Below are 17,105 nucleotides of genomic sequence, written 5' to 3'. Positions count from 1 at the left end.
TATCTGAAGTTTATTGATAGCATTATTGGATTATGTGAGGAATCTCATACAGGATATGGTGCTCTTGTTATGCAACTGGATTTGTCCAGTGCATTCGACTTGGTGGATCATAAAATACTGCTAGATATCCTGGATTAATATGGTGCTTTAGTGGGATAATTTTATAATATCTGTAATTCCTTCTCATTAGGTTATCCAAATTTTCAAGGCATTAGCTCTAGGAAACCCTTTTATGTGTTTATTTGCGTCCCAGACTGTTTAATTTTGGGAATACACACCATCTAACAAGATTTATACCTAGTTAAAATATGTTTAAAAAGGGTCACAAGTATGTGATTAAGAAATAACTATTTGTAGTTTAAATGATAGCTAGCATCTTCATTTAGGATTATTTTTGTTAAATTGTTACATCCTAGATGTTTTGTGTTCTAGAGTCTTGCTGTAACCTGCTCTGAACTATGCAAATGGTATTAGCGGGCTATAAGTGAACTAACTGTAACTGTTTATCTCTTACCTCTTAGATACAAAACATACAATCCATCTAAAGCATTCTTCTAGCCCTAGTCACCTGCATGGTTTGCAACAGCTTACATACAATTAGGAGAATAGAATACTGGAATACATTTTGCCCAGTAAATGGAAAAACCTCTTTTTAACTGCATACTATACCAGTGTCATATTCTTCTTCATCAGCAATGCTGAATACTGGCTTTACACCACGGTAGGGCTTTCCTAGTCTGTCACTGCTGCTCACATGCCTAGAAGTGTAATATTGCCCCATCAAAAAAATAATGAAAAAGAAAAACATAAAAGTATTTTGTTACATAGTGACAATGCCCTTAAAATGATCAGTAGCAACATGCAAAATAGGAAAGATACCTGTAGAGTTAATGAGCATATTAGTGGCAGCAGATGAGGTTACTGGTCAGGTTGAACGCATTCACAAGTGTTAAGAGTTGTTCATAAAGCAGATAGGTTTTTACTATTTCACAACCTAGAATATCCCAGCAAAAAGTCAAAATGAGCAACTCATTTTTTGGTCTAAATTGCATAACAGCACACCTGTTCCTGTTTGGCTGAGTGGCTTTGGCAGCCTGGGAGAAAAGGAGAGTAGGAGAAGGGCAAGACAGGGTATTCCTCCCTGCAGGATTCTAGCTGGGTGTCTGGATCAAGCAGCAACCTTTGGTGCAAAGTGGTTTTTGGAAGACTTAAAAACTCACCTGAATAATGAAGAAAAACATGTTGTTTTTACTTGCTAAGAGGGTAAAATACTAAAATAACATCGCCCAGGCAACTAAGCATTTCAACAAAGCAGAATTTTTGTGAACTATGCTGAAATGCATATTTAAAAATAAAAAGTTATCTTTGGATTAATTCCATTTAAACTGATTTAAATTGTCATAAGGTTAAGTGGCAAAGTAGGACATTAGAAAAAGTGTTTCCCATTCAAATCCTACTTGTTCCTATATCTATATATACACACATATAGTAAGCACAGGACAGCTTGGAAACAGGTGGCAGAAAAGAAAAAAATAGTGAGAAGATGCTCAAAAAAAGGGAAGATGCTCAAAATAAATAGCACCCTGTACAGCAAAGCAGTGTCACAGAAATTGCTCTCCACTTCTCACCGTATCCCTCCACTAGCTTTTATAGCAAAAGGAGGAAAACAGACAAACTATATTAGATAGCATCACATACTAGAAAGTTAGCTCATTCCAAGTCAGGAAGACACTGTCAAAAAAGTTGCAAAGATGTGAGAATGAGTGCATCTGGGTAGCAGTGATTTTGCTAAGGCAGTAACAGTAACACTGACAGGCCAAGGGAAAGCGATTCCATTACACTAGTTCCATCTTTGAATGTATTCTCTTTTCTTTGAACAGTAATTCACACTAAAATGCTGCTTGTGCAGGGCAGACACATTGAACACACATTGAGGTGGAAAGCAAAATTAGAGATTTCATGGACAATTCACGGCAAGAAGCTAAAGTGGACTTCTTTCTCTCCATAACACAAGATGCCATACCATTTTTGGACAACTCCCTAGTCCTTGCCTAGGGAGATGGTGTCTAGGCTCAGGTCATGCTTGTTATTGAGTGACCCACACCAGACTGAGTGGGCATACGATGAAGTTAAAAGGGAATAGGCTTAGGAGTAATCTAAGAAAGTATTATTTCAAGGAAAGGGTGGCGGAGGAATGGAATGGCCTCCTGGTGGAGGTTGTGGAGTCGAGGACTGTGTCAGAATTTAAAAAGGCATGGAATAAGCATGTGGGATTGCTTAGGAAAAGAAAGAGTTAGGGGTTACAGAGGATGAGCCATATGACCTTTATCTGACATCATGTTTCTATGACACTGCATTAACAAGTTAATTAACACAAGGATTTTACTCTCATTGACCCTATAGCTGACTTGCTGTGATCAGATTCCTTTCTAATTTAATGCATTTCAACCCTCTCCTGGAGACACACCTAGACAGTTGGGATTTCAGGATTACTACATTGAATATGCATGAGATAAGAGTTTGGGTATACTAGATTTACAAACCATGGGTCTCCAATATATGGAAAATTTTTCTCACACATATTGTGGTAATCCTGAAAATCCAATCGACTAGGTATGCCTTCTGGAAAGGGTTAAGAGGCAGAGTCCTAATTTATGGGACGTCACACCATGCAGAGGGCCTGTGTTGGGTTCCCAGTCAGATTATACCTTGCGCTTGCTGGCTAGTGCTGGGAATGATGTAAATTAGTGTTCACAAATCCAGTGTGTGGGAGAGAGTTATGATCATTACTCAAATATGGCACATAAGTGGCCAGATTTAAAGCCCAAGATTGCATAGTTATGGCAGGAGCACTGGTACACAGTCCCTAGTCGAGAGCTGTCATTGCAATGACTGCAAAGTCAGAAGGGAGGGTACACAAACCAGAGGATAAAAGTCTACTCCTAGGGGAAAATCTATGCCACTATGCATTGCACAATTTGCAAGAATTTCTCTCCTGTGCACAATTCACACTTACCAAGCAGAATACTACACAGAGTCCAAGGAGGCAGCTGTGTAGCCCCACCACTTTGATATCCTCCAAGCTTAAACCCTCTTTCTCTATGCCTCTCTCCACCCCCACCCCCCTCCCACCAGCCAATTGTAATATTTTCTCTCACTCCTGGAGTATAATTGACAGAGGAGGAGGAAAGCAGCTGCATGTCAGGCTGCTGCATCCTTCTCCTTCTCCTCCACCACTCAGGGCCCGACTACAATATTGAACTACATGGCTCACCTACAATCTTTCTAAAGTGGTGGAAGACATGGCCTGATATGCAGACACTTTCATCATCATCCATTTGTTCAGATTATACTGCAGGGGTGAGGGTGAGGGGGGGGGGGGGAAGAAGCCAGGCTTGGGGATTGTGCAAAGGGATGGGGGTAAGAGCTGGGGAATGCAACAGTAGAATTCAGGAGCAGCAATGGGATGGGTTTGAGAGAGAGCGCTATGGTGGGGAACATGCATGGATAGTGAAAGACAGCAATGGGGGTGGTTGTGCAGGAGGAGAGTGGTGTAGGGCTTGAAAAAGAGATGAGGAATGTGTCTGAGAAACTGATTATGCTGGGGTGAGTGCCTTGGGAGTTGAGAGACTGCTATAGGTGTGATGGGTGTGTGCTAGATAGGGTCTGAAGAGTGCAATGGGTGTGTGTGTTGGGGTGGGGTGGGGGGGGGGGGAGAATCTAAGAGACTGGCTTAAAGTTCAGAGCTCCACTTCTGTCTCCTCCCTCTTAACTCTGTGCAGCTGGAGTTTATTGTTTTTGAGCAGGATTAACATACAACAGAATCAAAAGAATACTGATTTTATTTGGTGTAAGCTTTTTACATAAAATCAGGTGTCAGTTTGTCAAAGGAAGCAGGATGGAAATCGCAGACATTCTGCCAGTGTGACTAATACTTAATGGATGGCAACCTGGTTCTGAAATATGTGAGATGGTGAGTTTCAGATGCTCCACACATTGGCTTACCGCTCCATACTGGATCTGTCTGGCCATGGAAGATTGAAAGACATTCTACGGCAAATTAAGGCAGAGGACAGAATATGAAAATCAATTTCAAATAAAATGGAAAAGAGAAAAAAGGTTAAGGGGGCCATGGGAAGAAATAAGCATGTTGATTCCAGAATGTTCCAAGTACTTAAAAAGAAAAGGTACTTCAAAACATCAAGGTGTGCATAAAAGTTTATAACTAAACATCTACCGAACTAAGAAATTAACAATACCCCTTCCACATAATCCTATTACTTCAAACTGTATGAATTTTACCACTCCAGTTATATTTAAGTGTACTTCTACCCTTATCCTACTCTCTGTATTGCTCATTAGAAGCTGTAGCCCCATCCCCGGAGACTTATCAGCCTCATTGGGATTATGTCTCTCTATGTGCTACTATATATTCATCCCAGAGTTGTATTCTTTTTTCCGGAACCTTATCAGCTTCCTTGCACCTACTGTTACTCTATTTTCCACTCTGTAAATATTCCCGGAGTTGGTACTCTCCTCTCCGGAACCTGTAAGCCACATTGAGCCTGCTGCTATGCGGGAAAATGTGGGATACAAATGTAATAAATAAATAAAATGAAATGAAATTTTAATTGCTTGTAAAACACATACATTATACAGATCCTTTTATTATTATTTATTATGTGCAGCAGACCTTCGAGGAAGTGTGACTTACTACTGCTACTACTCATTTCCATATCTATAGACAGTGGGGTTTTTTCTTTACTCCCCATTATTAGCTAGAGATGTGTTCTTATCCAGAGTCTGCTAAAGTTCTAGTCCCAAGGCAGTGTGTCTAGGAGAGTGACATCCAGCAAACAATGGGCAAAAAATGTGGCTTTGAGGACACTTATGTTGACTTTAAATAGCCTATCACACTTTTTAAAATAAATGTAGTACTAAAAGGTGTCATGACCACAGAGGCAGCTTTCAGGACTGGTCTTAGGCAAGGATGGCTGGGGTGGTTGCACAGGGCCTCACGCTGGCCTCAGCACGTCCCTCTCTCTCCTTCGCACCACCTGAAATTCAGCATCTCTCACTCCCTCCCGGATCTGCTAAAGTTGCTTCATCTCCTTTCCCCGATGCTGGCTGCGATTTAGAACAGAATGCTGTGGCTGGTGTTGGGGCCTTCCCTCTGCTGGTCCTGCCCCTGTGGAAACAGGAAGTACCTCAACCGGAAAGTGCCAAGGTGGAACCAGCAGAGGGAAGGCCCCGACGCTAGCCATAGCAGCATGTCTTACACCGCAGCCGGTGTAGGGGAAGGGGATGAAGCAACCTTAGCAGATCTTGGAGAGAGGAAGAGACGCTGGATTTTAAGTGAGAAGCAAGGGAGAAAAATGATGGACCCGTGGTGGGGAGGCAACTATATTATGGACTATGTGGGGGGGGGGGGGGGGGGGGGGGGAGGACTGCTAGAAGGAAATGTGCTAAACCGGAGGGGGGCAGGAAGGGGGAGCCGTTGGAGGGAGATAGAGATGTGCTGGACCAGGAGGGGGGGCACTGGAGGAAGATGGAGATGTGCTGGACTAGGAGGGAGTTGGAGGGACATAGAGATGTGCTAGACCAGAGGGAGGGAGGGAGGGAGGGAGGGAAGAGATGTGCTAGACCAGAAGGGAGTTGGAGGGACAAGAAGTGCTGGGCAGATGGTGTTGGGGAGGGGGGGGAGGGGGGTTGGTTGGACCTGAAAGAAAGGGATGCACAAGAGGGGAAGAGAGAGACCTGACTGGGGGAGGGAAGAGACAGAGACCACATCAGGGGACAGATGAGGAGAGGTGCTGGACCCACAGAGAGAAGGAGTTATGCCAGACCATGAGGGGGGGGGGGCAGGGGATAGAAAGAGAGAAATGCTACATCTGTGGGGTATGGGAGGAAGGGAAGAGAGAGGAGATGAACAGAGCAAACACAAGAAATGCTGGGCATGGAATAAAAATAAGGGACACAGAGCAATGCTGGAAAAGGGGTGGATAGGGACGCTAAGAAGGCAGATGCTGAACAGGAACACAGAGGAGAGATACTAGATAAGACAAATCAGATGCAGACAGAAGATGGATGGCAAACATGGAGAGAAAAGAAATTTGAAATGGACAGGAGATCCAGGAAAAACAGAAGAGACACAGACCGAATCAAATGTAAAAATAAAAATGCTCAGACTACAAAGGTAAAAATATATATTATATATATATATACTTATTTTTTAATTTATTGGTTGGAACATGTCAACTTTGGAAACTATGCATCTCTGATATTTTGTATTTCCATTTCTTTCTCTCTAATATTGCTGTATATGCAGAGTCTGACTCCTTTTGTTTTCCAGTTCAAATGTTTGCCTTTGTATCTCTATTACTGGTCTATGATTCCTTGTTTCATATTTGTTGATAGTCTATCTGTGTTTCACATGTGTGAGCATGGTGCGTTATTCTGCTAGGCTAGCATGTAATTTTTGTGTAGAGACCTATAGCAGTCCCATTTGTTCTTTTTTTTCTCACTATATAGTGTATTGGGGTTTTAGGGTATCAAACATATAAATGGCAAGTGACCGTACTCACTTGCAAATGCGCAGTACAGACTTCCCTCTCTGTCCCACCCTCGCGTCAAGACGTCATGACGTCAGAGGGCGGAACAGAGAGGGAAACGGAGACGAATTGTCGGACGCCGCCACTGCCGCCTGGAAAGGAACATCGCACGAAACAACCTCCACCCTCCCCCCATCCCCGCCACCGCTCCCGCCCCCCTCCGCATCGGGCCCCCTGCACTGACCTGACAGCGCCTCTCACCTCCGTGTGGAAGCGCTGCAGGCAGCAGCTGTAGCGCTTTCACACAGAGGTGAGAGGCGCTGTCAGGTCAGTGCAGGGGGCCCGGCACAGAGGGGGGAGGGAGCAGTGGCGATGAGGGTAGCTGGACTTGGGGTGAGAGCAGGGCACAGAGGAGGGTTGCTGGACATGGGGGGAAAAAGGATCGGTGGACGGGGTGAGGCCAGGGGAGAGAGGAGGGCTGCAATACTCGCCCGTTTTTACAGGCTTAACGGCTAGTTATGTAATATTTACAGTGCTGCCTTTTCACACATAAGGCTGTTTCTCTTTGCATCTTGGGAGTTAGTGCTGTTATGGTACAGTAAGGTTCTGAGTGTGTTTCTGCACGAATCTGTGCTTAGTGTTTTGCAGTGGAGGGACTGTGAGTTGGCCTTACTGAAGTGACTTCAAAACTTTAATTTAATTTTAGTTTGTCATATCATCAGACAGGGTTTGTGAAACTATCATCAAATGTATATACACATCAATTTTTACAGTAATGGGACAATTTTGAAGTACTTTGCCCACATACCTGGATCTTTTCTTAATTAATATTTTTCTTCAAATTCTCTTCTATGTTATGAGAATTTGAACTCCTAATTGTAGTGGACTTGAACTATTTGAATTAGTTTTTCTCTACAAGTTTTGCTCGATTTGTCTTTATTTTAAAACACACCTTGTCAACAAGGGGCGTCCCACCAAACTTGTCTCCACAGGGTCCCACAGTTGCTAAGACCAGCCCTGGCAGCTTTACACTACAGTACATGGCACCATTCACAGACTCCTACAAAAATTTGCACCACATTGTCAGTCCTAGAACAAAGGGAACACAGATCTTCTCTGTACCTAGAAACTAACAGGCTCAGAAAATAATCTCTCTGCCTCATCAGCATGTAGGTTCCTAACTGGTCAATCACCACAGGGTTTATGAAAGTATATTTCTGTATGATGCCAGCCCTGGGGGTTTCTTGTTCTTTTATGTAGAAAGGTTTACAAACTAAAAACTTATATAAAGAATATGCTGACATCAAAGAAGAACATCTCTCACCTATCGACAGGGGCTGATGTATTCTCAATAAAGCTGATCACTTTGTCTTTCACATTCACAGATTTGGTCTTTAGGGCGACAGTCATTTTATTTACAAGGGACTTAACTCCTTTTCCATCACCTGAGCCGTTAGAAGAATCACCCTTAAAAAAAACAAAAAAAAAACACCTTACTAGTTAAGATGCACACAAACACACAGAACAATTTTCAACACTGTTTCTGTAGGCAAAAAGTGATTTACCCCTGTAAATCAGCTGCCTGAAAACTGCCCAGCCTGTATACAGGTAAAAGTATGTATGTAGTTCCACAACATGAATACTTTTAGCTGCACTGCAATGGAAACATTCCTAAGATACAGATCAGGGGAGGGGAGTAAACAACAAGTGTAGTTTTGCATTATCAAAATGACAGATTGGGTTGAAAAAGCACCCGCAGAGAAAGCGAAGATACTTACCTGTAGAAAGTATTCTCCGAGGACAGCAGGCTGATCATTCTCACAAGTGGATTGACGATCTGCGTTGGCCTGGGAACCGGCATATTGCATAGCAAAAAGGAAAAAAAATTTACTAGAGCTTTCTGGCATGTGTGCTGTGCTGCACCGCGCTTGCACAGAGTGCCTTCCTGCCCACCGCATGACCGCGCTTCTCAGTTCAATCCAAAAAAGCAGAAATAATAGAATAAGAGAAAAGAAACAACTCCAAGGGGAGGTGGGTGGGATTGTGCGAATGATCTGCCTGCTGTCCTTGGAGAATACCTGCTACAGGTAAGTTCACTTTCTCCGATCGTTCTCACAAGTGGGGTATCCCTAGCATCCAGGCTCACCCAAAACAAAAGACATTGGTCAATTGGGCCTGCAACGGTGAGGACGTAACTCAGAATAACCTGAAAACTATATACAAACTAGCTGAGTGCAGCCTGGAACAGAAGAAAATGGGCCTAGGAAGATGGAGTCAGATTCTAAACACCAAACAAATTCTGCAACACTCACTGCCCAAACCAACCATTGCTTTGGGTATCCTGCTCAAGGCAGTAGTAAGATGTTAATGTGTGGACTGAAGACCACGTCACAGCTTTGCAAATCTCTTCGATGGAGGCTAAGTGAGCCACTGACCAGCCATGGCTCTGAAATTATGAGCCGTGACATGACCCACCAGAATCACCCAGCTTGGCATAAGTGAAGGAAATACAATCTGCTAGCCTGGAAATGGTGCATTTACCAATGGACACTCCCCTCCTGTTGGGGTCAAAAGAAACAAACAACTAGGCGGACTGTCTGAAGAGCTTTGTCCGCTCTATGTAAAAGGCCAACGCTCTCTTGCAGTCCAAGGTGTGCAAGCTCCTTTCGCCAGGGTGGGCATGAGGACGGGGAAAAAATTGTTGGCAAGACAATTGATTGGTTCAGATGGAACTCAGACACCACCTTCGGCAGGAACTTAAGGTGCGTGCGGAGGACTACTCTGTTGTGATGAAACTTAGTATAAGGTACATCCACTACTAAGGCCTGAAGCTCACCGACCCTACGAGCTGAAGTAACAGCCACCAAGAAAACGTCCTTCCCGGTCAAATACTTCAGATGGCAGAAAATCAGTGGCTTAAAAGGAGCTTTCATCAGCTGGGTGAAAATGACATGGAGATCCCATGACACAGGTGGAGATTTGACAGGGGACTTTGACAAAAGCAAACCTCTCATAAAGCGAACAACTAAAGGCTGTCCAAAGATAGGCTTACCCTCTACACACTGGTGATAAGCACTAACTGCACTAAGGTGAACCTTTACAGAGTTGATCTTGAGACCAGACTCTAATAGGTGTAGAAGGTATTCAAGCAGGTAGGTCAGGAAAAGGGATCTATGGCCTTGCTGTCACACCAGACAGCAAACCTCCTCCATTTAAAGGAATAACACCTCTTAGTGGAATCTTTCTTGGAAGCCAGCAAAACTAGGGAGACACCCTCCGAAAGACCCAAGGAAGCGAATTCTAGGCCCTCAACTTCCAGGCCGTGAGTGCCAGAGACTGGGATGTAGAAGTGAACCCTCGTTCTGTGTGATGAGGGTCGGAAAACACTCCACGGTTCTTCGGAGGACAATTCCAGAAGAAGAGGGAACCAAATCTGGTGTAGCCAGTAGGGCGCAATCAGAATCATGGTTCCGCGGTCTTGCTTAAGCGTCAACAAAGTCTTTCCCATTAGAGGTATGGGAAGAAACACATACAGAAGGCCCGTTCCCCACTGAAGGAGAAAGGTATCTGATGCTAGCCTGTTATGGGCCTGAAGCCTGGAACAGAACTAAGGGACCTTGTGATTCAGTTGAGTGGCAAAAAGATAAACCGAGGGGGTGTCCCATGCTTGGAAGATCTTGCGGGCTATGCCCATGTTCAGAGATCACCCATGAGGTTGCATTATCTTGCTCAGTCTGTCGGCCAGGCTGTTGTTTAGGCCTGCCAGATAAGTGGCTTGGAGAAACATGTTGTGACGGCGAGCCCAGAGCCACATCTGGACGGCTTCCTGACACAGTGGGCGAGATTCAGCGACCTCCTGCTTGTTGGTGTAATACATCGCAACCTGATTGTCTGTTTGAATTAAGATACAGCAGGTCTCTGAAATTCTTTAGAGCGTTCCAGATTGCTCGGAGTTTCAGGAGGTTGATCTGTTTTCGGGGGGGGGGGGGGGGGGGGGGGGGAGAACCAGGCTCCTTGAGTGTGAAGCCCATCTACATGAATCCCCCACCCCAGGAGTGATGCATTGATCGTCAGAACTTTTTGCAGCTGAGGAATTTGGAACAGTAGTCCCAAGGTCAGATTGGACCAAATTGTCCATCACTGAAGAGAGTGTACAAGTTCGGGGGGGACACAGAAGACATCTTCTAGACTCCCCATGGCTTGATACCACTGAGAAGCCAGGGACCATTGAGCAGATCTCATGTGGAGATGTGCCTATGGATCCGATATTGAGAATCAATCTTAGGGATCATAGGGACAGACAGAAGGGACGTCCAGTTCCACATGAGGACTTCCTTGAGTACCTCATGCAGAGAAGCCATCACAGCCTCCCTAGGTGTAGTACAGGACCTCAAGCTTCTTGGCCCTGGGCTCATCCTCCACTTCTACGTGGAATGAAATTGCATTAGCCATTTCCAGTGGAGAGGCTCTCAGGTGAAGACAGTCTCTTCAGAGGTGGAGGGGAAGGCTCAGAGGGGATCCCATAGGACTCATCGGAGAAGTACCTGGGATCCATTCCCATGAGCGTTCCTCATCAGTGTTGGACAGCACTTCCCTCAGTGACTCCCGAGACCTAACCCGCCTGAACAACAGAGACCTATGGTCTCAATGTGGGTGTCGAGGAGCCAACTCCCTCATCAACTGCGGTGAAGCTTCCTCCACCGATGTCGAAACAGAACTGGCCTGGGTGGCGGTCGACATCAGAGCCACAAGTGGCGTCAGTGTTGGATGCCTCACCGCAGGTTAGGGGCCAGGTGGAGCTGCAGCAGAATGCATGGTAGGTGCAAGCACCTCCGATGCACTTCGACACAGCAAGCCTTCTAGCAGCTCTGGAAGAAAGGCCCGGATCCGCTCATCAAGAGTCGCCATCGGTAAAAGGCTGTGGGGCTGGTTGGTCATCAGGCTGTGGAAGTGGCTGGGGTGCATGAGCAGGTACTTGGTTGCTAGGAGACTCACGCATCAGCGCCTCTTGAATGGAGGGGGAGCGATCCTCCCGGCACCAATGATTCTCGGGTGCTGAATCCCTCAGCGCCCCGGAGCTCCCGGCAGCGTGTGTCGAAGAAGAATGGTGTCAGTGCTTCTTGGCCTTCACCCAATGCACCTTGCTGAGACTCCTTGGTGCTGAAGAGGACGATGTTGAATCCTCCTGTCATTGTGGGGTCGGGTCTGACAAAGGGTGGTCCCAGGGGTAGAGATCCACTCGATGCCTCACTATTCCCAGTGTGTCAGGGTCTCTGAGCAGCCATCCCTACTGCCACTCCCGATGTTGAGGCATTCCTCGATGCCAACGCCAATGACCTCGATGTCGATGGACCAGACCGGGCTCCAAAAAGTTTCTCTCTCTGTGCCTCTCGGGCAAGTTGCGTCCTTTTCTTCATATGAAGACAAAGGGCACCAAGTTGCCGGGCTAAGGTCAGGCCCAAGGCACTGAATACACCAAGAATGAGTATCTGTGCCTGAGACAGTGCGGTTGTACCGAGTACAACATTTGAAGCCACTGGGAGTCTTTGATGACATGGAAGGGAAGACAGCTCTGGTTAAATCAAAAAACATGATTGTGCCAAAATAAAATAGGCACAAAAGGAAGGGAAGGACCCCGGCCAAGCAGGCCTAAAAGCGTCCATGACGAAAAATAAAGAAAACTTGATGTGGGGAAAAAATAAATAAAGAAAACATAAGTTAAAAAAAATAATAAAATGAAAGAAGAAGCTGAAAGGCACTGAAAAGAAGGCACATCAGGCTCTTTCCCAGGCACACAGAGGAGTCACAGAAAACACTGCTGCTCCTCACGCGGAAGAAAAAGAACTGAGGAGCGCGGTCGCACGGCAGACAGGAAGGCACTCCACGCATGTGCGGTGCAGCACGCACTCCAGAAGGCTCTACCAAAATTTTTTCCTTTTTGCTATGCATTATACCAGTTCCCGGGCCAACACGGAGTGTCGACTCACTTGTGTGAACGATTCAGCCTGCTTGTCCTCGGTCATCTCTACAGGTACTTTTTCCTTTCCAATTTTCTAGGTGAAAGGAAACGCATACTCTCGCTTTAAAAATCTGTGGAAGAAATTGTGGGTTAAAACTGCTGACAGACTCTGTAACAATGTAGACAATTTGTAGCCAATGGTTAAAACAGGAAATAAATCTTGGGTCTCTCTTGGGGGGGGGGGGGGGGGGGGGCAATGTCTCCACTCCTAAGCTAGGGTATGTGGAGTATGATCGTAGTTTCTCAAATTTACTCATAAGGTTTACTGTCCAGTGAGAATAACCCAAGTTCTGATTTGTTGAGCCCGTTTTTATTTTAGAATTCTGAATACATTGAGTAAATGGATTAATAAATTAGTAACAATAGGAAATTCACAGTATCTAGATTTAACAGACCTGTCTGCTTTCAATGATTAAAAAAAAAAAAAAAGTTGTCTTACCTGCAAATTTCCTTTCCTTCAGTCCAATCAGACCAGTCCAGAATGCATTAGTAACATTTCCAAACATTTTAGGTTGAATAAGGAAGGAGTGGAAAAAAGACCAAGTGATGGTCTTACAGATGTCAGCAGGACAAACTGACTGCCACTCTACTCAAGATACTGCCATATAGGGCTGGTTTTAGAGTGTGAGTGTGTGTGTGAGTGTGTGTGTGTGTGTGTAAGCCATAAAACTGCAGGCTTTGGGACCTCCCTCTCAAATTTCTGCCCTGGGCCCCAGCATTTCTAACACTGTCTTGTTGCCATGACCCTGGTTAAATTACCTCTAAGGCCCTTGACCTTTAAGAATATAAGCTGAAATGACTACCTCCTTCAGCCATAGGCGCCGACTCCATGGGTGCTCGAGCACCCCCAATATTTTGCGACCCGTCACCTGACCCAACCAGAACGTGCCGTCGGAAGTTCCGGTTCCAAGCCCAGCCCGAACTGCCAGCCCTCTTCTCCCACAACAGCCTTCCTCGTCTTCCTGCCGCCCAGCGTTTTAAACTCATTTTACCTGAAGTCACGGCAGCAGTGAAAAGAGCAAACAGGCACGCCTTCAGCATTCCCTTCCCTCTCAGCGTCCCGCCCTCATTTCCTGTTTCAAGGACCGCGAGGGCGGGACGCTGAGAAGGGAAGGCTGAAGGCGAGCCTGCCTGCTCCTTTCACTGCCGCTGCGACTTCAGGTAAAAAACGCTGGGCGGCAGGAAGGCTGCTGTGGGAGAAGAGGTCGGGCTGGGGTTGGAATTGGGGGGGGGGGCTGAAAAGAGGGGGCAGGTGGGGTTTGGGGCGAGTCACTGGACATGGATGAGAGGGGATGGCAGAGGAGCATCACTAGACATGGAGTGGAGGGGAGGGCAGGGGAAAATCACTAGACATGGAGGGGAGGGGAGGGCAGGGGAGAGAGGAGAAATTGCTGGACATGGATGGAAGGGTAGGGGAGAGAGGAGAGTTGCTGGACATGGATGGATGGATGGATGGATGGATGGATGGAGGAGAGGGCAGGAGAAATGCTGGACATGGATGGAGGAAAGGGAAGAGAGAGAAAGGAGATGCATACTGACGGAGATGAGGGAATGGGAAAAGAGGAGAAAAACTACACATGGATGGAGAAAATAGATGCTGGATGGAAAGGGGGGGAGAGAGAGGGGGCAGATGCTGGATGGAAAAGGGGAAAGAGAGGGGGCAGACACTAGATGGAAAAGGGGGGGGGGGGGGAGTTAAGATCGAGGAAAGAAGAAACAAGAGACTGAGACCAATACAATTAGAAACCGTAAACAGCCAGACAACAAAGGTAGGAAAAAATTAATTTTATTTTTAGTTTAAGATAAGGTAGTGTGGTAGCTGTGTTAATAAATACAGAAAATGGAAATAAGGTAATACCTTTATTGGACTAATTTTAATACATTTTTGACTAATGTTTGGAGGCCAAACCCTTCTTTCTCAAGTCAGAACAGAATACCATAACAGCAGTATACTGTCCTGACTTGAGGAAAGATGTTTTTGGCCTCTGAAAGCTAATTGAAAAATGTATTTAGTCTAATAAAATTATATCATATTTTCCATTTTTTGTTTTATTTGTATTTGTTAACCTATACTATAGTATAGTGATTAAAATATGTCAGTTTTTGAAATTTGCATCTCTTTATATTTGCACAATGCAGGGGGACTGAGGGGTGGGACTGTTCAGGGAAGAAGTCCTGGTGCAGGTTGCAGGCAGTCTATGAGTGGCGCTCCCACTGCAGCAGACAGAATTTTATGGTACTGGAGGGGGGGGGGGGGGGGGGGGAACACCTCCTGTTTAAACAAAAAACAAAAAAAAACTTTTCAGCACCCCCAATCACTTTGAAAACTTAGATCCTATGTCTTCAGCCAATGTGAAATATTCAATTTGTCTCTGATTTACCTTCTTAGCACTTCTAAACACCACAAACAAGCGGTCTTATCTGCAAAAATCAGTTGTTACAATAGTGCTCTATGGACATCAAGAGCTGTAGAAATCTAAACTCATTCCTTCAAGCCTCCCAATAGGAGGGCAGCACCATCACTTAATTCATGTGGACCATTTCCTAGACTAAAAGAGAGTTGTAATCGCCCTGTCTGTGTCACCCTTATGCCTCAGTTGCACCATCTCAAGGGCCAAGCTGTAAGACAAAAGTGAGATGGGCTGTCCTTGAACACTATGCCTTGTATGAGAAGCCTCTTCTCCTAAGAGAATTTCATGCTGTCTTCTATTTGTAACCAAACCAGATCTATGTGCCACAGGCATTTGGGCTAAGCTGACACCATCAGAATCCCCAATCCCAGATGAGATATCGCCTTCTGCAATACTCGGCCCAGCAGAGGTCATGGGAGAAAAGCATACAACATGTCTGATCAAGGCCACTTCTGCAGGAGGGCGTTCATGTACCTTCTGCATTCTGAGTCAGCATTGCAAACAGCTGACCAGCTATCTACACTGTAAAAGGTGTAGATATCAAACATATTGCGCTCTCCTGGTGGTTCCCATGGGCTTCCAAACCTGGAAACAGTGCTTTGCTTGGACAGTAACAACCTGTCTCTGCATCTAGCTCTTTCAGGCAGAGAACAAGAATTCTGCAGCTTATTATTTGGAAGTCTCTGGGGCCTCACCTCTCCCAAATCTTTTACTATATTGTCTGAGTCTTCTCCAAATAGCAGCTTTCCCCAAAAGGGAAGCCTGCTAAGATGTACCTTCAAGGTTGTATCTGTGGACCTATTCCATAGCCAAAAAAGCCTCCTAGCCAAGACAGACATTGTCATAGACCTGGCTGAAGTCCTAATGAGCTAGTACAAGCCATCTGCTACATAAACCTTGCCCAATTCCAGTCGAGCAGCCTCCTCCAGATTCCAGTCATCCTCTGAGCCTCCTCTGTGTACTGGATCAAGCAGAAACAAGCCCTAGACATATAGGCACTATACACAGATATCGAAAGGCCCAAGGCTGCCACCTCAAAGGCCTGCAAAAGTGAATGAGCAAGGGGTGTTTGTGTAGCTCTAGTCCAGTGCCACCTTCTGATAGGAACGTCTGGGAACATTTTATGTCTTAGCTGAGAACCTTCAGCTTACCTCTGGGAAAAATTCTGCTCCTAACTGCATTTTAAAAGCCAGAAGTAAGTTTAGGTCCTGGCTTGCAACTTTTGCCCTGTTGGACAGACTGGATGGACCATACAGGTTTTTAATCTGCTGTCATCTACTATGTTACTTGGGCAGTGGAGGAGTAGCCTAGTAGTTAGTGCAGTGGACTTTGATCCTGGGGAACTGAGTTTGATTCCCACTGCAGCTCCTTATGACTCTGGGCAAGTCAATTAACCCTCCATTGCCCCTGGTACAAAATAAGTACCTGAATATATATACACTTTGAATGTAGTTGAAAAACCTCAGAAAGGCGGTATATCAAGTCCCATTTCCCTTATGATCCTGCATGTCCTTCAGCACAGTACTTTCTTCAGCTAGAATGGCTGTCTTCTTTGTGACTACCACCACCACAGCTTCAACCTTCTCCTTCTCTTCAGGAATTAGAGTACAGCCTACCTATGGCTCTTCCAATCTGAACACTGGCCTCCAGAGCATCCCATGTCACCAAGATAAGGGCTTGTATAGTCTGATGCATCAGCAAGGCCTTAGTGGGCTTACAGATACCTTCTAGAATGGGATCCCCTGCAGCCCTTGCTTCTTGCACTGTAGGCTCTCACATACTTAACGTTTCCAGTGCTTGCAATATCACACCTGCAAGCTCTTCCCTTTGGAAGAAGCAGACTACCCTAGTGTCATCTCCATCTGTCAGAACCCACTTCAGTGGACATGGCCAAATATGATTCCAGTCCTCAATCCCCCCCACTCATGGTCTTCTTGCTTAGAAAGGGGTCTCAAACTGTGGGCCACTCACAGCTCTTTAACCTGCAACAGGACTCCATGCCTTATGTAAAAGTATAACAAATTCAATTCAAGAAAGTTTTGAAAACTCAATTGTTCTTACAGGCTAAGGAATTCCCCATTCAGACTTTTCATATGTTGGTATTTTGTTTGTGGCTTTGAATTT

General features: G+C 45.4%; 1 protein-coding gene across 2 annotated transcripts in view; it reads right to left on the bottom strand.

Moving 5' to 3' along the window:
* Nucleotides 1-17,105, bottom strand: part of TBC1D23 (TBC1 domain family member 23) — a 111,001-nt gene that overhangs the window by 23,692 nt on the left and 70,204 nt on the right. The window contains exons 14-16 of one of the 2 annotated variants that reach the window (XM_030204069.1): nt 7,876-8,018; nt 4,006-4,050; nt 670-758 (exon numbers count right to left, since the gene is read on the bottom strand). In XM_030204069.1, the coding sequence (XP_030059929.1) occupies nt 670-758; nt 4,006-4,050; nt 7,876-8,018 (277 nt within the window). The remainder of the gene's footprint in view (nt 1-669; nt 759-4,005; nt 4,051-7,875; nt 8,019-17,105) is intronic. The other variant, XM_030204070.1, reaches the window with a different exon arrangement.

Source organism: Microcaecilia unicolor, chromosome 5, assembly GCF_901765095.1.
Source record: "Microcaecilia unicolor chromosome 5, aMicUni1.1, whole genome shotgun sequence".
Classification (NCBI taxonomy): Eukaryota; Metazoa; Chordata; class Amphibia; order Gymnophiona; family Siphonopidae; genus Microcaecilia; species Microcaecilia unicolor.
Note: the sequence above shows the minus strand (reverse complement) of the source record. Positions and strands in the feature narration are given on the sequence as shown.